The following is a 22,254-nucleotide window of genomic DNA, read 5'->3' as shown; positions in this document are numbered from 1 at the left end:
ACGCAGGAATGCACTTTCATTTCAGTGATTGCGAAGTAGCAAAACACACTATCCCGCGGACTGCGTCACCAGCAGATTTTCTTAATTCTTATAAAATATGAGCGGGGGATTTAGCACGTGCCGTTCGGTGCTGATCACAGGTACGAGCAGGGGCATCGGACTCCAAATGGTAAAAGACCTGGCGAAAAGTAACGAGGGGCCGGACAGAGTTTTTGCGACGGCCCGTAAGCCAGCGGATGCTAAGGTAGTGGATGTCGTCGTATGCATCAGAAAAATGTCGCACATTGGTATTCATTAACAGTTTTGTTATTGAAAGGTTAAACGCGAGGTTTGTGAATTGACAGCCGTCATTTGAAAATGTTATTTCATTTCCTTTTAGTGTGAAAAACTATTCAAAGTCTACTACTTTTCTAGCCCATTACTAGGTAGAACGTAGTAAGCTATGTAAGTAAAAAACGTTTGTGGGTCAATGACCTGACGTGTCCATCTTGGTGTCCGAAACATTTTTATAATAAAAAAAAAATATATAGTTTTAAATTAAAACTACACTATATCACTCAATTCTCTCATCTTTATTGACTAATAGCAGTATTTATTATGAGTAATGGAAATTTAAGGAGATATTGAGCTCAAAAGTGCCAAAATGTCATTCGGGATAACTGTCCGCACCTAAAATCAAAGCTTAAAAATGCTCCAAAAACATCAAAAACCTCGATAAAACCTTAAATCTACCCATTGGGCATAATTGTGTAAGTGTTTGCATGGATGTGTCAACATATTTTGAGGATTCTGAACTTCATTTCATTTTTATGCGTGAAACATTTTTGTCCCCACATTGGGATTTTAGTTGCCATTCGGGATAACAGACATTCAGGAGCAATTTTACCATATAAGGCATTGTGATAGTCATGTGCCAGAATGTTGCATCAGAAAGAAGATTCCCAAGGATCCCCAGGCTGTGCAACAATGTTAGTAAAGCTCTCCTAACATTTTTATAATTTGACCTTTTCGGTCACTGGTGCACTATGATACAAAATCCAGTGTCATACGGGACAACACTTAAAACACATTAAACCTGTTGTTTTATTTCAAATTTGCATATTTGATGTGAAAGATGACATTAAAAGTTGTAGGTCAAGGTCATAGTTTTCCATAGGTGGCCAAGTAATTGCCTGTTAAATAAATTCAAGCAGTTTGTTTGTCATTCGGGATGACGGTTTCTTTCTGTTATCCCACAATGACATTTGTTACTTCGAATGACACATGCATAGTTTTATTGTTTTTATGACTATTTTAAAGCTTGTAGGCATAAAGTATATATTTATATTTTGTATTAATAACATATTTAACATATTAATACATTTTTAATGTTTTAAGGCATATTTTGTCTTCCGTTCATGGAACTACTCAGAAAAGGCCCATGGTAAAGGCGCTCCCGATGGAGTCGGTGGAGCAATCAAACGTTGTGCCGATGACATTGTGAAAATGGGAACAGATATCCAGACACCAAAGGATCTCTACTGCACACTACAGGAGAACACAAGCTCAACTATAAGGTACTTCTGGATATCTGAAGATGACGTGTCCAGACATGATGATGCAGTGCCAAGTCAGTTGCCAGTTGTTAAAGGCACCATGAAACCATGATCAGGTTGCCTCACAAACACCGGGGAAGATCAGTCACAGAGAGCTGTCCTGCTTTTGCAGCCGAGGAGGGAGCCATTGTAACTGCTATGGTCCAGTTGATGTGGACTTCAATCAAGAAGGATCTGAAGAGACTGCCTCCACAAGCTCAAACTCAACACGGTTCAACCAAGAAGGATCTGAAGAGACTGCCTCCACAAGCTCAAACTCAACATTGCAGCCCACACAAAACAACACACCAGATTTAGTCGGTAAATTTGTTGTTGTGAAATACGATGACCAACTTTTTGTCGGACAAGTTCTTCATCTGGTGGAGAATGAAATTGAGGTGAGCTGCATGAGACAAACTGCCGGAAAGAACTCATTTATGTGGCCAGAAACATGTGATGTCATCTTTTACTACATGTCTGATGTGCAAGCAGTCATCTCTGAGCCAGAGCCATCCACCAATCGCAGCTCAAAACTATGCAGCCCAGACTGGGAAAAATTCAAAGAGATGATGTAAATGTGCAGTTCCACCCACAGAGAATACTTGGATTAGAGATTAGATGGGGAGATCTCACCCAAAATGAGGTATTTTAACTGAATGTTACATGTAGCCTAATTCAAGAGAACATATGAAGCCAATTTTTAAGGCAACATTCCAGATTATATAGCTACAGTATGTTGACAATTTTATTCAATCAAAAAGTTCTACTTTTCAGTGTTGATGATGAAAATGTTAATGAAGAATACATGGATTAGAGAATAGATGGGGAGATCTCACCCAAAATGAGGTATTTTAAATGAAAGTTTTAGTTACAAGGCCATGTAGCCTAATTCAAAAGAAAATATCAAGCTAATTTTTAAAGCAACATCCCAGAAGATAGCTACAGTATGTTGACAATTTTATTCAATCAAAAAGTTCTACTTTTCAATGTTTATGAAAATGTTAATTGATATGAAAATGTTAATGACTTGATACTGACTTGTCATGAATGACTTACACTACTACTGTTGCCTACATGTTGATACCTTTTACAATGGCAGATGTTTACTGTATATGAAATGGTTAATGTGCTCAAAATGCGAAGATTAGTGTTTTTAAATCTTAACATGTTTTACTAAGGCAACATATAAAAAAAGTTAAATGTAAGTGTAATTCTTAAACATATCAAATAAAGTTAAATGTTAAGTGTAATGAATGTGTCTACTCACTACTGATTATTTAAATTTGACAAGTTGCCTCTCACTTTGTATTAAATATAGAATGTGTAGCCCATTTAAATACACCGTTGTTGCTGAAACTACCTTTAGTGATCATCCCATGCAAAATCTCACAGTATGTCATTCGGCATAACGATGCCCGTCAGGCGGGATAACACAGATTTCTTTTGAAATATTACACAATTCAGTTTTCTTTAGTTGAGAATACAACAATAATCTTAACCCCTTTACTGGATTGCATTCTTTAGACATTTTCCAGCTTTTTTCACTTTTCAGCATTAAGTTTTGGGTGATAAACATCAACAAATGAGCCTGTGTCAGTAGAAAAGCCTACAATTCTGATATTAATTGTGATAGAATTTTGATTTCCTGAGCAGAACATGTTTGTTGATATCAAACTATGGATATCTATAAACTATTGTATGCTGATAAAAATAAATAATCAAATTATTAGAAAATACATTACTGTTATCCCAAATGACATTTTTGATGGGAAAAATCTAATTGTTAATAAATAAAATGCATAAATTAAATTCTTAGAGAACAAAACTTGTTGAAATATATACACAACATTCTAATGAAGATAGAAAGAGCTTCAATTAGCACTTTTAACTCATTTAAAATCTTCCCATTTTTAAACCCTTATTCGTCACTGACCCTTGTACATTTTGTGCGTAACATGATTGAGAAATATCCACATTAAGAGGTGCTTGGGCTTAAAAGGCATTTAGTCAGTGTTTCTGTCTGAGTTATGGAAATAGTTTATAATAGTTTGTAATAGTTTTTTTTAAATACAGGAGTTGCAAGATCTGGCCAGAAGTAATTCGCGTGTACACATTATAACTCTCGGTAAGTCTGTTTGATTTGATCTTTTTTTTTGTCTTCAGAAAATATAAATTGCTCCAGCAGATGGCAAGAATGACATATTTCAATGTTTTCGAAGGGATTGCTGTGCTTATGGGGACAATTGTCCTTATTTGGGTGTGACATGGTCATATCCCTACAAGGGGAGGTCATTAATTCATACAGGAACGGACAAAATGTTTACATTACATTTTTTACATTACATTACATTAATGGCATTTGGCAGACGCTCTTATCCAGAGTGACGTACAGTTGATTAGACTAAGCAGGAGACAATCCTCCCCTGGAGCAATGCAGGGTTAAGGGCCTTGCTCAAGGGCCCAATGGCTGTGCGGCTCTTATTGTGGCTACACCGGGGATCGAACCACCGACCTTGCGGGTCCCAGTCATGTACCTTAACCACTATGCTCGGTAGTCTACACATGGCAGTCAGTTATTTGTGTCCTTAGTGAGGAGCGGACTGAACTACTTCTCCTTCTCTCTCCAGACGTGAACAGCCAGACCAGTATAGACACCGCCGTACAGGAAGTGACGTCACTGGTGGGAAACGAGGGGCTGAACTGCCTGATAAATAATGCTGCCATCAACATAACCGGTGAGCTTGAGACGGTGACTGCCGACAACATGATGAAGGTCTTCGAAAGCAACGCTGTGTCACCGCTCATGGTCACCAAGGTACACGGATGAGTTTGGCATTTCTGTGCAAATGCGCAAAAGTGCTGCAGGACTCGTGCTTTGTGCCTGATGATGTGCTCTTAGGCCACAGATCTGTGTCGTACAGTTGATTAGACTAAGCAGGAGACAATCCTCTCCTGGAGCAATGCAGGGTTAAGGGCCTTGCTCAAGGGCCCAATGGCTGTGCGAATCTTACTGTGGCTACACCGGGATTCGAAACACCGGCCTTGCGGTTCCCAGTCATTTACCTTAACCGCTACGCTACAGGCCGCCCTGTTACACCTTCTGTTCACTCTACGCACACTCAGTCAGACACACACACAATCACATCCATTACACAAGGGACACACACATAGACTCACCCTCTTTCTCTCACTCTCGCACACACACACACACAAACACACACACACACTCATCACACAAACACACACACACACTCATCACACAAGGGACACACACAGACTATGTCACTCACATACACACACATCCATTACACAAGGGACACACAGACTCACTGTCTCCATCTCCCTCACACACACATTCTTCCAGCAAATACTAATGTAAATACTTGAACTCTTTAGATGCTGATGACAGTTAAATAGTTCTGCTACAGACAGACCCCTGAGAATTGTCCATGTCAATTAACCAACCTCAATGAACAACCAGAGCTGTGTTTTGATTATTGGTGAAAATAGACTTTTTGTTTCAATTTCTCAATATTCTGGAATGTCATTGGTACCTCCAAGGTCAAAGCACTTAGTTCATAGTTGTTCACCCCAGGTCTGAAATGCACACACAACCCTAGCCCTAGCGATTATTAGAATTTTTTGATCATGTTCTGCACCTAATTGGTTTATTAAAGCGGTTAATTCTGCAGTTACCTGGTTTCCTGGCACTGAAATTAAGGTGATTTCAAAGTGAGAGCAAAACCCAGCAACCCCATTGGCTATGCAGGACCCGGGCTGCCAATGGCTGCGCCAGGTCCCGATCACATGATGCGGTATCGGCGTAGCTCATTGGCTGTGCTGACCCCGCGTGTTCCGTGGTGCAGGCGTTCCTGCCGTTGCTGAGGGCAGCAGCTACGCGGGGAAGCGGGATGGGCATCCACAGGGCTGCCGTGGTGAACATGTCCTCCGGCCTTGGCTCCATCCAGCTGAACTGGGGCCCTGACTTCACCTTCATGGCCTACACGTACAGGACCTCCAAGGCAAGCTCCCTGCCCATAACACCAAGAGGGCGGTGTCTATTCCCTCCTTCCTACGCCCCTACGTCTTTTTAGTCCAAATACTGCCTGTCATGTCAGCCGTCCTTTAAAGACGAGCTGAAAGGAGGTAAGAGCAGCAGTTGTTTCCACTATGGCAGGGGTGTCAGACTGAATTCCCAGGGGGCCGCAGTGTCTGTGGGTTTCCTTTCAATCAGCTGTCATTTAAGGCCTTGACAACAAGGTGTGTAGCTTATTTAGCAAATCGACAACTTCAATGAACCACAGGTGCTAAGAACAGCCCAAAAACCAGCAGACACTGTGGCCCTGTGTTTGACACCTGTGCACTATGGATGTATGCGCAAGTGAAACAAATCTTCCGGGGGGGGTACATGTTTTATATTTCCTCTCTGTGTGTGGCCTCAGGCGGCTCTGAACATGCTGACGCGGTGTCTGGCGCGGCAGCTGGAGGCAGAGGGGGTCCTGTGTATGGCTCTGCACCCAGGCTGGGTGCGCACAGACATGGGAGGGCCCACGGTGAGTGTCTGGGTGTTTCCGCGGCTCTCTGTAAACGCCACAGGTCACATGGTACAGCTTTCCCCCATGACTCACGGGCTCTTTCAAAATCGCTCATTCGTAACCTCCGATCCAAACGCCTTGACGTTTTTCTCGTTCGCCCCGTCTTCACCTCCTTTTCTCCTTTCCTCTTTTTAACCACGGAAAGGATTAAGGTGGTAAAAATCCCCCCGCCCCCCTGCAAAATGCCATGGGGATCCAGCTTGTAAAACATGGCAACCCATCCGGCACAGCACAATAAATACTGCCTGTATGCAGGGGCCAGTATCACAAAGCAGGATTACTGAGTTAGCTGGATAACTGCGCTGAGTAAAACCCACAAAGCAGGATCACTGAGTTAGCTGGATAACTGCACTGAGTAAACCCCACAAAGCAGGATTACTGAGTTGGCTGGATAACTGCGCTGAGTAAAACCCACAAAGCAGGATTACCGAGTTAGCCGGATAACTGCGCTGAGTAAAACCCACAAAGCAGGATTACCGAGTTAGCTGGATAACTGCGCTGAGTAAAACCCACAAAGCAGGATTACCGTGTTAGCTGGATAACTGCGCTGAATAAAACCGGGACCCCACCCAAATCTGGAACATGGAACTGTCCCAGGTTTCACTCTGTACAGTTATCCAGAGTTAATCCTACTTTGTGTTAAACTGTAGGTGAGTCTTTATTCATAGAACTGTAGCAGCATTAGGAGGCCCTGCCTGTAGGTATACAGCTGGCTGTGGGTCTCCCTGTTCAGAGTTTAATCAGTGGCCTGGATTTGCACCAGGGCCATGCACACGTGTAGAGAAGCAGTCATGTGTGTGGAATTAGAACTTCTAAATGAAACTTAAACTATTTCAAACTGCTGAACATTTTATTTTCGAAGCTGGGAGTTAATTCCATTTTAAATCTGGTCAACCCAATTCAATTCATCGACAAAGAAAATGGTTGATCAGTAGTTTGGAAATACGTTGAGCTTCAATTCATTTTGTGAACTGTAAGCAAATTGATCTCTAAATCAGTTGGATATTTCTTTAGTTGTGCGCCTGTGCATAGTCGAGCGAGCTGAAACTGTAAGATGACTTTTGCCATTTGTGTGTGTGTGTGTGTGTGTGTGTGTTTTTGCCACTGCAGGGTATGCTGAGTGTGGAGGAGAGCACCTCTGGTTTGCTCTCAGTCATCGCTGGATTGTCAGAAAAAGACCACGGACAATTCCAGAACTACAAGGGCGAAACCCTGCCTTGGTGAAGATTTTGTATCTGGACCGTTTATATCCGAGCATCAGTGGAAATTTGAACCAAATTTACTGTCGTACTGCAAATTTCTTTTTCCCCTTCATTACATTGCACCTGTTTTGCAACTTTATTTTGGTAGAATAACTTCTTAACAAATTAAGGCTCCAGTGCACTTAACTAGTTTTATTATTCATAAGACATAATTTTTCCAAAAACCACTGACTGGGAATAAAGAAAAACAAATAAAAACAAAAACTCAATCCTTTGTTTGTTGGGAGGAGTTGAGCGGGAGGGAAGGTCCTAGCAGATTGGGCTGCAGCAGCCAGAGTGTCTGGGTCTGTTTGGAAAGTGCGTGATTAGGGGTACCGAGGCGGGATCAGGTCCTGGACACGGGACGCCAAGCCCGGCTAAGGCTGGCCCAACTCTTCTGATGTGAGGGAGGGGGACACATTCTCAAGGGCTCCCATTTCTGAAAAACACAAGAAGAAGAACATAAGAGGAGCTCCTCTGTTGCAGTGTGTGGATGGGCCCCATGGTCTGGTATCTGTTAAGGCTCTGTTCCAGTGTGTGGATGGGCCCCATGGTCTGGTATCTGTTAAGTCTCTGTTGCAGTGTGTGGATGGGCCCCATGGTCTGGTATCTGTTAAGGCTCTGTTCCAGTGTGTGGATGGGCCCCATGGTCTGGTATCTGTTAAGTCTCTGTTCCAGTGTGTGGATGGATTATGTTCTGGTATCGTTTAACCATGACTGCTCACTGTACTTCATAATCACTTCTAAAGCAAGTGGTCTACAGATAATTTGTGTCAGATGGCAACAGCAGCCCGATAACTCAAACCACTGATTAATTTATTGATTGATTTTGGGGGAAAGCCTCACCTTTCAGCTTCAGGTAGGACAGGAAGTCGATGATGGTGTGTATTACATTCTCGTCCGCTATTCTCAGGGCACCTGCAAACAGACAGGATGTGTGTGTGTGTGTATGTTAAGGATCTGTCCAGTTAGGAGATTGAGGGCATGCTGTCTCACACACACTAAAGCTTACACACACTGGACTCCCAAGATCTCTCCAAAAACGGGCTGTTCCACAGTACACAGAGGGCTATAGCGACTTTTAGGTTACATTTTTACGATGCAGGAATCACAGAGATGGTGATTGTTAAAAGTTTTGTTGAATAAAAATACTATCCTGACTGCAAATGCAGAAATATAGAGGAACAGTCCACAGCCACCATTGAAATGATTACTTGATCTTTTAGATCTTGGCCAGGGCGAGTAGGCTATCTTGGCTCAAACTAGCCAGGTGAAGTAGCAGAAGCCAGTCAGTCTGAGAGGCAGCATAGATACTAACCTAACATGGGTGCAGGTTAGCTTGCCTGGTATTAGCCATAGCACAAGATAGCTAGCAATGACTGCAGTCAGGCTGTTTTTAACCTGTTTGTGTGCTCATTGCCATCAATGATGAAAGGGTTGGGTTTTCTGCATTGAACCGATTAGAACATATTTTTTAAGCTGTTGTGTCTTTAGAAATCAGTGTTTTGAGACAAACGCTGCCATTTAGACTGGACTGTGGTGAAATTGGGACAACTTTATAGCATAGGGCTGTTTCTCCAGTTGGGCGTTGTGGCAGTTGGGCTTTGGGGCATTTGGGGCAGTTGGGGGCCTAACTCTTACTTGATTTGAAGTCGTCCTCCAAGGGCAGATCCCTCTTCCCAGCAAGGCCATGCTTGTTGCCGAGCGCCCTGTGATTGTCGATGGCGTCTGTCACAAAGCACACACAAGACAGCCGTCTGAAACAGCACCCTCTACTGTACCAGCCAGAGACACGTTCTCTGCGGTCTCCAAACAGGACCTGGCCCACCCACAGTCAGCACTGAGGAGGCCCTGACAAAATGGCTTCTTAAAAATAAAGCAGAAAAAAAAAGAAAAAAAGAACCAACCTGCAGGTTTCACTCTGAGTCACAGAATTGCAAAGGCGAAATTGACTTTTAACAGGACAAAACAAGACGGACCTGACATTTAAACAAAGAGCAAAGACACACAAAATGGGGGATTTCCCCCAGGAAACAGGAGAGACACACTGGGACACGCCATCGAAAGGCACAAGTGCCACAGGGAACAGAAGGGCAAGACTACACCAGAAGAGTTCATTAATGACTGCATTGCATTGCTAGACCCCTTTGTGTTTATCAGAGGTGTAATGCCAGAGTGAACCTGAAGCCAGATGACTGTGACTCCTACAGAATATTACACGATAATTTCACACAATGATGAAGGCCTTGACCCTTCTTAAATGATGGGACAAACACATGGCCATCACATAGCTATCCTTTACAGCATTAACGCTGCACTAATTATTTGAACAGGTCCCCGTACATTTTTGTAGCGTCAATCAAGTGTAGTAAGTACTGAAACGGTATTTACACGGTACCGATTGCAATTCATAATTACGGAGATGTGATGACGCAACTGGTACCACTGAAATGACATCATCAGTCAGAAATGGCTTTAGATTATGATGCTTAACTCAGTAAGCCTGAATGCATGCTCAAATATTTAACGTTACATTTTAGGTTTTGTGACATTAAGAACTGAGATCAGTTTCAATTACACATTTCACAAAGGATGACGCGTTCAGACCAGACTCCACTCCGTCCAAACCAAGACTCAAGATCAGGGCGGCCTCGCCTTTGACGACGTTCAGTACGCGCAAAACACACCGAATAACACGGACACAGAAAGCAGCGCATTCTGTTGACTTAAGTAACCTGCAGGTGCCATCTTACATTCATCAAGCAGGTCCTCTCTCCCCCTTGCACTCGGACTGTCCTTTATCTGTATAAGGTGTTCAATACGACCTGAAACACATGGATGATGGCATTTTACCTGTGCTTATAACACCGGCTATTTCGCAGGCTCTTGCCGGCGCACCGATGAGATCCCAAGAGCTCGGCATCACAGAGATCATTTCATTTCCAATTAATTGACCTGGATGATGAAAGGAAGCTCCCCCCCCCAAAACTGAACTGAACTGAACTGAACATTGGCCTTAGTTGTGTGTTGTCAATAATCGAGCCTATTTAAACTCATATATTGGTGCTGCAGCCAATGCAATTTTATGTAGACAACTTTTTTAGGTCCTGATTTAACAACTGGATTGCGCAACCGGTTTCTTCAAATCTATTTTACAGCGTTCTTCATTCATTCATTTATCACCGAGCACCACATTAAAATGTGAGGTTTGACGCTGAATTGGTGCCGTCGGCGCCGAAAGGTAAAGGAATTTATTGTTTCCCGAGCTTCTAGTAGCTTGCTCTAGATAAGAGTTAGTTGGACACATTAAAGCTGAAAACTAACTGTCACCCTCCACTTTTAAAAAACCCCCCAGAAAAACATTGTTAGGCCAGCGTATATGCCGACAGGCAAATATTAGGTTAGGCAACATAGCTACTAGGAACTAGGCTACAGCAGAATGTGAAATCATAACAAATAGGAAAACAAATAATAAATAAATTGGTCGCAAGCAAACTGTAAATTAATTAAGGAGACAGAGAATATGCCTATATATAAACTAGCATTCGAAACAACATCTATGAACTACGTCAAAGACTGGTGTAATTGTGGTGTTAGTGAAATGTTAAAGTGTTCATGAAATGTGGGGTAGAAGGATGCGCGGCAGGAATACTCACGGGGCCCCAGCAGATAGCCGGCGCTGTTCAGAGTCCAGCCACGCTTCTCTTTCGCCTGCGAAGAGTGCGGTAGGAAGGGAGGGTTATTTCGCAAAGGAAGATCCATACCATTACTTTAAGATTATTCACATTCATATTTAACAATGCGCATTACGCCTAAATAAATGATCGCTGACATTTTCTTACACCGTTCACTTATTTTGCAATGCATCGGGAGGAATGTAAAATTGCATGTTAAATTTGATTTAACATAATTTTTTGTATTATCTATTTTAGCCTAAACCGTTTAAATTATCAGCAAGGTGATTCCATTATCAGCGAATTCAGCTCATGAGCTTTCCGCAGATGTTGCTGCAACTCTACACTCGCCAAAATAATACAGAAAATAGTTTCCCCACAAAACCTTCAGCGCTTACAATATAGGCTAACAAGCTATGGTATTGTTCGGTATTTTGAGGGCCATTTGCATAGACCGACATAGCACGAAGTAGACAGAAATGAGAAGCATACCGCAATCACCAATCCGACGGTCTCCGACAGCGCTGCGCAAAAGACGAGGAATACGCAAACTACACCAATACTCTTCTGCATCTGCAGGAAAGAAACAATACATCATTGGGGGGTATTTAATGCATGCAACGAATCGCATATAGTAATACATTGTTATTTATATGTTTTTCCTCCCTTTTTGTTTTATTTTTTTCCTCCTAAATCTCAAAGCTGCCCAACCAAACTGAAAAACCCAAAACGCAACAGTGGAATCAAAAGTTCCATGCTGAACGAAAAGCATTTCAAGAACATTCTATACGGCATAAATGTCGAACTCACCTTGATATTTCACGGGGTTCTTCTTCGACGGCAAATGCAAAGGCAACAATGCTAAAGTCTAAAAACTTTAATGAGATATATCTTTCTTTAAAGTATGAATTTAGTGTACATAAACTAAAACTATGAGAATATATTTTTCGGAGAGAACTTTTCCATCCTTTTTTCCTCCGTGTGTTCGGCGTGCAATAGAATGTAAGCGGGTATGGGTTTGCTTATTTATGGTGAATTGGGGGGGGGGGGGGGGGGGGGGGGTAGCCCACCTGTCCTTGACGTCACCACTCACGCCCCCACCCCCCCGCGCAGTCTGTGTCAGTGCATTAAGAAGTTGGACAATTTGCGGTAATGCGCTCTTGTGCTCTTCTGCGCCATTGGGGATGTAATAATCGAACTGTTATGAGTCTCTTTATCGGATTACGATTTGCCTGCCTTGGCATAAACGGACGACGGCTGACGTGGTTCTGACCTCACCCATCCAAACAAAAACAGAATTAAATCTGCAACTACCTGGCTGTCGAAACCGTCAAGGCTTTTATTAGAAGAAAATTGTACCCGCATAATCACTCGTGAATGAAAATACATTTTCATTATAAAGGGTATCTGACTCTCTTGTGTAATAAGTGTAGTCATCATAACTACCAATGCCCACGTACGTAAACACACGTGGCAATGAAAATAATATCTGCTGTATAAGATTATATTAAAGAGAAAATTACCTGCTTGTTCAGGGTCAAAGGGCCATTATCCAGACTACTAGGTCAGGATGAATTCATTTAAAAATGAATGAATATTGACTGAAAGACTGGTATCCACAGAAATGTAAGCATTTGCCTCACAACACAATAATTATACAAAAATAAAATAAAATAAATAATGGCATAAAATAAAATAAAAATAAAAGTGTGCTCTGGATATTCAACAGGAAGTATATTCAGGTGACAACTCAAATGGAAATATTGTTTCCGGTATTCGCAAAGCTTCTGCTCAGAAGACACTGGAGATTTGGTGCCTTGTGAACAAAGGTCGTTTCACAAATGAGCCTTAATCTCGACTCCAGACACTCAGTCGCTGATCAGTAATTTCTAATGTAATACATAGTTATATTACTTTATATTATGAACATTTTTTATGAGGCTGACAAGTGAGGCTAGCCAGAACCACACACCACCACCCACACGGAGCAGGAATAGGGGGGCCATCAACTTTAATACGTCTGGGCTACCCAAGCACTGAAGCAGGGCTCATTAAATCTGGCCCTCCAATCCAAATCCAGCCCTGGTTTTCTTTTCTCTCAGGCAATTAACTTGTGCAATTAGTGCTTGTGACACATACCTGACTCCCAGGTAAAGGGAGGGTGGAAAACCAGCAGTTTGATCAGACCGTGATTTGATTAACCCAGCACTAGAAGAAGCCTCACTGCCCAGATGAACCGTGACTAGACAGCGCAACTCTCCTCAGTCCAGTGGGGAAAGTTACTGCTCCTGTCACCTCCCCTCTGAAGGACGCGGCCATTTTGTCTTCTACTCCCAGACTCCTACACTCCATCTCCATGTGCAGAACATACAAAGGGAGGTGATACTCTCAAAGTGAAAACCTATGAACGTCTGTGGCCTTACGTGGATATTATTGCTCTCATGTTCTTGCCCGGCAGCACGGATGGTGCAGTGGGTAGCACTGCCGCCTCACAGCAAGGAGGTCCTGGGTTCGAATCCCCGTCGGCCAGGGTCTCTCTGTGTGGAGTTTGCATGTTCTCCCCGTGTTTGCGTGGGTTTCCTCCGGGTTCTCCGGTTTCCTCCCACAGTCCAAAGACATGCAGGTTAGGTTGATTGGAGAGTCTAAATTGCCCATAGGTATGAGTGTATAAGTGTATAAGTGTGTGAGAGAATGGTGTGTGTGCCCTGCGATGGACTGGCGACCTGTCCAGGGTGTATTCCTGCCTTTCGCCCAATGAATGCTGGGATAGGCTCCAGCCCCCCTGTGACCCTGTTCAGGATAAGCGGGTTCAGATAATGTATGGATGGATTGATGTTCTTGCCCGTGCTGAGGAAAGATCAACCAAGCACAGAAAAGCACTCGAATGTAGAACAGTTACGTATTTAACTCATGTCTGCTTTCATCTCAGCCGCACCTCCACACACCTCCACACACCTCCACACACCTCCAGGGTCAAAGACACAGTACGGGAGAACATAAGAGCAATAATAACCATGAAAGGCGACAGACGTTCATATGTTCACATCTTAATGCTAATTAAAGTGAGTGGCACTTCGGAAGTGCCTAACCTGAGCAATTATGGCTCACCATACACTTAAAGCTCATACACTTAAAACTCATATACTTAAAAAGCAGATACTTCAACTTTGAGCACCCATCATGGCATGACACAAACTCTCTTAAAGATCAGCACAAGGTCATAAATATTTGTTCTTTTTTTCATAAATTCAATAAAAGCAAATTGTACTGAAGGATTTAACTGGGAAAAGATCATTGACAAAAATAACAGTATGGGGACAATCTGGTTATGCTCCTGGAATATTCAGTTTAACCTTTATTTATGTGGGATAGGCTGACTGAGCACACGTCCATTTACAGCCCCACTGAATGCCTGGCGTCCTAAAGCTGCTTGTCTCTGGACTGTGGGAGGAAACCAGAGCACCTGGAGGAAACCCACACAGACACGGGGGGGGGGGGGGGGACCATGCAAACTCCACACGGAAAGGCCCCCGGCTGGAGATTTTCTCACTGCAAGGTGACAGTATTATCCACTGCACCACCATGCCACCCAAAGGCTACATGCATCCTATGAATTTCATAGTTAATCACATTCATTTATACAGTGGGCACCATAATTCATTGGACAGCGACACATTTTTTGTTATTTTGGTTCTGTAGTCCAGCACTTTTTGAGTTTGAAAGGATAAATAAAGGGGGACATTGGCATGTGCACAAACTGCTGTCATTTATAAATATGGCAGAAAATACCCTCAAATTAAAGCGGACAGTCTGCACTTCAACTTCATTGCCATTGGGTTCCTTTCAAACTCAAAGTGCTAAACTCTGTTCATTCTGCTTCTTCACTAGAGGACTACATGACAGCACAGAAAATCAATTCCTAAAGTACCACACTAGGCGATTTAATTAATTCTCAGGGGATTCAACGGGAGCATTTCAGCATCGACAGCAAGGATGCTAGTTATCGAGTGTTAATACGGACCTGTTGGTCGGCTGTAGAGCCTACTCCAGAAACACACCAGACTCAGTGCCTCAACTGCTATATGCAAAATAAAAAAAAGACATTTTAATATTGCTAAAGTGCACATGCAGTCCCTGTAAGTCTGTAGGATGTACCCAGCTGGTTTATAGCAACAACAAAAAAAGCACCAAAAAAAAAGCTAAATTATTCATTATTCTATTCATTATTACATAATTGTATTGTTATTAAATCATTATTAATTACTCTTAAGGCAATGGGAAATCAAGAATAACATTGTAATGCATGTACACACCAACATACTGGATCATGCCTGTTCTTAATGCATATTTTTATTTGTATGTTTTTAAATGACAAGATAAAGCAAATGTTTCTCGTATTTGGGTGTCCACTTGGCCGGGCTGTGTGCATCTTGCCCCGGAGACTGCATTGCCAGGCTGTTTACCAATTAAAGTGCAACACAGCCCTTAGCCTCCATGATACAAATCATTTCCGGCAAATGAGCGCGCAGACACGAGCAGAACTGTGGAACCGGTGGAACAGAGGTTGTTGCTAACGCAGCGCGGGTCTTACTTCCCTCTGTGTTGCAGGGTCACGTTAGCACAGGTACAATAGTGCCGGTAGGAACTCTCCCCATAGGAGTCTCCCTTATTTACGGCTATTCGCGCTGTTAGGAGAGAAGGAGAGCGAGAGAGCGAGAGGGGTCGTGTAACCTGGTGCTTTTACAGCAATCTTAATGGCCATCAAAGGGAACACGACAAGATCACAAAATATCAATCATTAGGCTTTGAAATAAGGAGAAGATAAGGCTTAATAAAAAAAGAACAGCGCGGACGCACTGTGTCATTGTGAACGTTTGGGGGAAAAGTACTCTCCAAAGAGGCAGATTTTAATAATATTTCTTGTGAAATACAAGGGAACGGTAGGGTGCACGTTCCTGTAATCATCCTACCCGTTCCATTTTCTGACTTTTCTATCCACTCCCGCTGTATCTGATTGATGTGTAATTTCCGCAAAGCTAATATTACGCGCCCGATTAGCATTTAAACAGGCAAGATCTCCGTCGACCTCAGCAGAACGAGGCGAGTAGCAAGGCTGGGTGTACGGGATTTACGGAGTGTGCACTCGGCCTTAAGGACAAGCAGGATTGCGGCTTTCTCTGCGATTGGGCAGTATAGGCTTATCTTTGTGTGAGCCGAGAGCTGATCTCCTTTTCCTGCTTTATTTAACACCGGTAGTCCCAGGGAGAAACGACTAAGTACGCGGGTCCATATCAGAACTCCAGCTTCTGCACTGATGTGGCAAAACGACCATTCCAGAAATCTCCACCATGGACACAAATAAGCTCCAGGACACCCAAGGGTTTTGCACATGTGAACACTGTGGCAACAAGGGGGTTCAATGAGGTGCAAGATCTTAACCACAATCTTCTAACCAAAAGAACGCAAGCGTAAATCCGAGAGGGCATACTGTTGGGGAAGTTTTAGGCAAACTAAACTCAAGCTGCTTTGGTGAGCACATAAAAACTGTGTCCATTTAAAAAAATAAAAATAAATAATAATAATAATAATATCCCTTTTTTTACAATTTGGAAAAACAATTTTACAATGAATCTCATTCACTCAGTCACACACCAACGGCGACTGGCTGCCATGCAAAGGCACCAACCATCTTTTCAGGAGCAATTGGGGGTTAGGTGTCTTGCACAGGGACACTTCGACAGCCCGGGCGGGGGATCGAATCTGCAACCCTCCGACTGCCAGACGACCGCTCTTACCGCCTGAGCTTGTGCTACAGATGGAGGTGGGGCCGCAGATACAGCAGGTACCAGACTAGGGAATCAAGCCCCCGGACAAGTAAGGAATGCACCGCATTTGCATTATTTTCACATAAGCATGTATGGAAATGTATATATACATTACATTACATTATTGGCATTTGGCAGACGCTCTTATCCAGAGCGACGTACAGTTGATTAGACTAAGCAGGAGACAATCCTCCCCTGGAGCAATGGAGGGTTAAGGGCCTTGCTCAAGGGCCCAACGGCTGTACGGATCTTATTGCGGTTACACCAGGATTAGAACCACCGACCTTGCGTGTCCCAGTCATTTACCTTAACCACTACAACACACACGCACCACACACACACCTTCAGCAGTGGGACACCTGTTCCTGGGGCAGACACTCGGAACGACCGTCTCACCACCCACGTACAAAACACCAACCAGCTAGCAAGCCAACAACACACCGCTCGCAGAAAGAACACCACCAGCCACCAAACCAGCCACAACACTCGCAGAGAACAGCATCAGCTAGCAAACTAACCACGCCGGTCACAGAAGAAAAAAAAAAACACCGTTATTCACATGCACCGAGAGGTCACTATGAGAAAGGGACCAATCAACAACTTAACACCGGCTGACTCATCGAGCCACAGCTTCAATGGAGTCGGCAGAATGGAGAACCTGGACTATAGGACTGAAATGAGGCCAACGTGTTTAACCTGATGACCACATGACGCGAGTGTGTGTGTGCCATGATGTCAGTCACAAAGCAGTACGTTCATACACACCGAGAGAAATGTGTGCCTGCAAATGAGTCATTAGAACAGTGACTAACATCATATTTTGAGTACACGGAATCTGCGTGCGTGCATATATACGTGTGTGTGTGTGTGTGTGTGTGTGTGTGTGTGTGTGTGTGTAGTTGCAATCTGACACAGATTTGGTATGGGAACATGTGGCCGGTAGATCCATCCAGTGATGCACAAACAAACACTCAAGTGTCAAACAATCACCATCACACCATGGATGGACACATTCCAATTCATAACCAAAAGCCAACGAAAACAGTTGGCATTGCACAGTTTAAACAACGAGGTAAGCCGTTTCGGGAATTCTGTCTGAGGAAACAAACTCTGCGGCGATTATGAACTGGGTTGTGTTATACACAAATCAGAAAAAGGTCAGGCCTGATTTTTGGGATATTAGCTGGAAAACTGGCTTTTATACATGATTTATGCTTTATTGTCCATCCATCCATTTTCTAACCCGCATACTCCTGGTCAGGATCCCAGGGGGCCTGGAGACTCTCACGGCAGATATTACAGTCGTTTGCCATGATAAATTAAAACGCACATTCTGCAAAACTATGGCATGAGATGTAAACTAATGTAGCTCGGTGCCCTGCCCAAACTTCATTTCTGCACGGAGGTTTTATTTAATAAGACCGTAATCAGGTTTTGGCCGTGGATAATTGAGTAAAGACACATGACCTCTGCTTCGTATCAGTGCGGAGGCCCAGAATGACCATGAGCAGTAAATGCTATTAAAAAGGATTTTGCCTCACTTCCTAAAACGAATGCAAGCAGTGAAAGGTCAAAGTGTGTCTCCCATGGCGACGTGATTAAAACAGCACCGAACTGGGATAAGTCAGAAACATTACATTACATTACATTACAGTCATTCAGCAGACGCTCTTATCCAGAGCGATGGGCAATAAAAGGGCAAATCATACCCAGGGACAAGTGCGCTGAACCAGTCATAAAAACCCGTAAACGCAATCTTATGAAGGCTTAGGAAAAAAGCTCTGCCTCCACGTGTCACAACTTCTGAGCGGGAAAAACTCCCTCCACCCTGAGAACAAGAAGGAAGATGAAAAAGCAGAAATACTTGGGAGTCATACCCTTCCATTTCTTTGTTTGGAAAGAACAGCTTTTACACAACCAGAAGCAGGGTCATCAGCAGACTAGGAGAAGGACTTCATGTTGGTCTAGCTCTGCAATTTTATGTTCTGTTTTTCTGTAAATATTTGGAAATAAAAGATTTTACACAAACAGTAGCTGTGTCATCATCAGAGAACTGCCATGACCCAGAATACTAAATTTGTCTTATAATTACGAGCATTAAAGTTAAGACTGAATTCCGTTCGGATTTCATAGACCTCTCCCAAGTTCTTTATTCGAAAGGCTAGATGTACTCTCACCCTCATTAAAAACACATCCTCTGGATGACGTCATCCTGGCCTTCACAGCAAGATAGGTTTGGTGGTATAAGTAATTTTGCCCCTCGCCATGAGTCATATGTATGAATGTGCTTTTTTTGTATTGTGTAGGTTTCTGAGGAAGACATTTACCAGTGACGTATGTTTTAAAGCACCGAGACCAAACACTTTGCCGACAGTTGCAGGTAGACAGCGAAAGAAACATAGCCTAAATTCTATCTTTGTGCAGATATACAAGCTTGGGTACATATTACTCAAGAAATCGCAGACATATACAGTGGGCTCCAGAATTATTGCCACCTTTACTCAAAAAAAAGAAAGAAGGCTGAATGAACAATACACATAATAATCTACATTTTATGTTCAAACATATGGGGAAACTATACTTTTACTTCAGTACATTTCCTTTCATGTTTCAATGCATTTTATTCCGTAATCAATAGGCGTCAATATTGGCACCCCTAACAATGATTATGAATAAAATCAAACAAAGTGAAATTGTCAGTAAAAATGTACTTAATTTTGTTCATCTCAGTCTAAAGGAACTATAGTGTTATTCTATCACTTCCTGTATCACTAGAGTATAAAAATGAGAACACAAGCATGCGAAATCCGTGTGTCGTCCATCAGCGTAGGAAAAAACCAAAGAACTGTCCATTTAGAAGAGTGACCATCACAAGTCTGGTAATGAGTGCAAAAATACATAAATGGTTAAACATACCACTTATCACCAATAATGAATGTAAAACATATTTAACGGTTGCAAACTCGTCAAGAGAACGCAAGTGCATGTTGTCCTTACGGACGGTGAGGGAAGCCATAACAAACTCTTAGAGTCACAGTTAAAGAAAGGCAGATATTGAGACTTGGTGACCACACGATGCAACTAAAAATAACTATAAAATGGCACCTCCACACCAACAAACTCTTCGGAAGGGTGGCATGAAGACGGCCCTTACTGATGACAATAAACAAAACAAAGCATCTTGAGTTTGCCAATCGTCATTGGAATTATGACTGGAAGAGTGGTCTATGGTCAGGTGGAACCAAAATTGTTTTGGCCATACCACCATTGACATGTTTGGTGGTAAATGATAGATCTTCCTGCTGGACAATGGGCCTCATGTAAAAAAGACTAGACCTTTTTAAGACTATGAACAGATTTGTTCTTAAATTGGCGTAGCCACCAATTTTCTTGCATTTACAATTTTTTCTTAGGTAATGGTCCTAACCTGCTGTAAGAATCATGTAAACAATGCATTCCATCTATTTTCTAAGGAGAGGCTTGAAGTGCAAGGGAGCGGAGATTCACAGAACTCGGATCAGCTTTGAAACTAGCCGTTTGCATTGCTTATTTCTTGCCTCAAATGTTTTCAGAAAGTATTTTAGTGGACAGTTTCAGAGGAATAAGAGAGCTTATGAATGGTCCGCCATGTTATTTTTCCAAAAGCCAATGATCCGCAGTCTACCCAGTCAGGTACCGCCTACATCCCTTGTTCTTGTTAATCCCATTGGCCGTCTATCCAATGGAACCCTACTGAACCGTATATAAAACGGCATTTTACAGTTTTCTGTAAAGAGTTTGTTGAATGAATCTGATGTATCTTGTACCAGCCCATCGTACGAAAAAGGTACGAGAAATTTACAATACCCAGGCCCATTGACTCCAAACATAGAAAATCAAAATCCACATAGAAACAGTGGAGAAAATGACATTGGCCATCTCAGACTGTAAATCCCATCAAAAACCTGTAGCCTAAACTGAAGAGGGGAGCCCATAACTGCAATCCCAAGGATATCAACGACTCTGAAAATTTTGCATGGAGGAATGGCAAAAGAAATCCCACCACAGTGTGGTCTGTAACCTTATCACAAATGAAAACAACCCTTACCCTTTACACGTTGGGAAATAAAGTGAATAATGATAACTATTATTTTGCTTAGTGAATTGTTTTGCATATTAATAATGACATTACATTAAAGGCATTTGGCAGACACTCTTGTCCAGAGCGAAGTACAACAAAGTGTAAAGTGCATACCCATAACCAGGGATAAGTGCACTGAAAGACCCTAGAGGGAAGTACAATTTAAACTGCTAACAGTACAACAAAGATAAGGACTAGGGCTTATATGATTATCAACTTATTTTTTAAATGAATGGGTACCAATAATTATTGAGCCCACTGTACATGATTGGGTACATGGCACTCCTGCAATAGCAGAGCAGATATACAGATTTCAGTAAATGTCATTCTTATCAATCAAAGGTAGTAAGATATGAGAAACAAAAATGATGTACTGGTGACTATTCTAGGCAGGCACGCTCTTCCATTGCGTACAGAGACAGTGAACACGTTCCCTTATTGCAAGCAGAACATTCGCTCCACTGCAATTTTAACACCGACTGAAGTAAAGATATAAAGCCACCGAAACCACATAAATGCCCTTAGTAATTAGAGTCTTGTTTCATCATTAATTACCAGCTGGCTGGCCAACACTCCAAGACTCCGGTGGGAATACAACATTAAGTATCAAGTCAAAGCTATTAGCATGAGCAAATTACATTTGATTAGTCACTTCAGAATACATTATAATGGACACGGCTATTTAAGTTGGAACACAGTATTAGCAATTTCAGGACATTATAACGTTCCACTGCAATTATGGGTTATTTGAAAAGATAGGGATAATCGGGGGTCTTTTTTCCCACTGTATTTGTAAGACTTACACATTACCTTTGTGAAAGCACTACGTTTTCACCTTCGGGCTGTGCAAAGAAAGTACAATATGCTTTCTGTAATCAGCCAGCGCTACTCAATCTTTTGGATCATCTCCAAAAGTCTTTACCGGCGTGACTCACGGTGCCAGCAATAACGGGGAAAAACATCGTTACCGACGCTCAGGTCCAACTAGCAACAGGGCGAAGTTTACACAGAATAACGTGTAAAAGGCTAAAAATTTACGACGAGAACTAGGTCATGCAACTAATTAAATGACCACACACATGCGTATTAATAAATAGTGCATATTGGCGCAATATGGATCACAAGAAGGCTAACGTTTCAGTTTATCAAAGTTGGGATTGTAAAGAAAATCAAACGTGGGGCTTCTTCACGACTAGACGCAGTGGAAACAACGCGATGCATTACC

At 42.5% G+C, this 22,254-nt stretch overlaps 2 protein-coding genes across 5 annotated transcripts in view; one reads left to right on the top strand and one right to left on the bottom strand.

Annotated features, from left to right (window-relative positions):
• LOC133111509 (C-signal-like) lies at positions 1–7,640 on the top strand. Its single transcript, XM_061221927.1, has 6 exons — positions 1–244; positions 3,648–3,699; positions 4,202–4,389; positions 5,441–5,596; positions 6,017–6,127; positions 7,280–7,640. The coding sequence occupies exons 1-6, from the start codon at positions 98–100 to the stop codon at positions 7,391–7,393; spliced, it is 768 nt and encodes a 255-aa protein (XP_061077911.1). The 5' UTR covers positions 1–97; the 3' UTR covers positions 7,394–7,640.
• LOC133111510 (galanin peptides-like) overlaps positions 7,544–22,254 on the bottom strand; it is a 14,964-nt gene continuing 253 nt past the window's right edge. The window contains exons 1-7 of one of the 4 annotated variants that reach the window (XM_061221929.1): position 22,254; positions 11,577–11,657; positions 11,067–11,121; positions 10,164–10,235; positions 9,052–9,138; positions 8,257–8,328; positions 7,544–7,849 (exon numbers count right to left, since the gene is read on the bottom strand). The exon at position 22,254 is cut by the window's right edge and continues 252 nt beyond it. In XM_061221929.1, coding sequence (XP_061077913.1) covers positions 7,788–7,849; positions 8,257–8,328; positions 9,052–9,138; positions 10,164–10,235; positions 11,067–11,121; positions 11,577–11,657 — 429 coding nt within the window. In that variant the 5' untranslated portion in view covers position 22,254 and the 3' untranslated portion in view covers positions 7,544–7,787. Of the gene's footprint in view, positions 7,850–8,256; positions 8,329–9,051; positions 9,139–10,163; positions 10,236–11,066; positions 11,122–11,576; positions 11,658–11,894; positions 12,067–22,253 lie in introns of those variants that run through there. The other 3 variants (XM_061221928.1, XM_061221930.1, XM_061221932.1) reach the window with 3 other exon arrangements.

Source organism: Conger conger, chromosome 15 (genome assembly GCF_963514075.1).
Source record: "Conger conger chromosome 15, fConCon1.1, whole genome shotgun sequence".
NCBI lineage: Eukaryota > Metazoa > Chordata > Actinopteri > Anguilliformes > Congridae > Conger > Conger conger.
Note: the sequence above shows the minus strand (reverse complement) of the source record. Positions and strands in the feature narration are given on the sequence as shown.

Coding starts and splice junctions, on each gene's coding strand:
- LOC133111509 (XM_061221927.1), top strand. CDS start 98: ATGAGCGGGGGATTTAGCACGTGCCGTTCGGTGCTGATCACAGGTACG. Junction 3,700..4,201: donor TGTACACATTATAACTCTCG/GTAAGTCTGTTT, acceptor TTCTCTCTCCAG/ACGTGAACAGCCAGACCAGT. Junction 6,128..7,279: donor CAGACATGGGAGGGCCCACG/GTGAGTGTCTGG, acceptor TTGCCACTGCAG/GGTATGCTGAGTGTGGAGGA.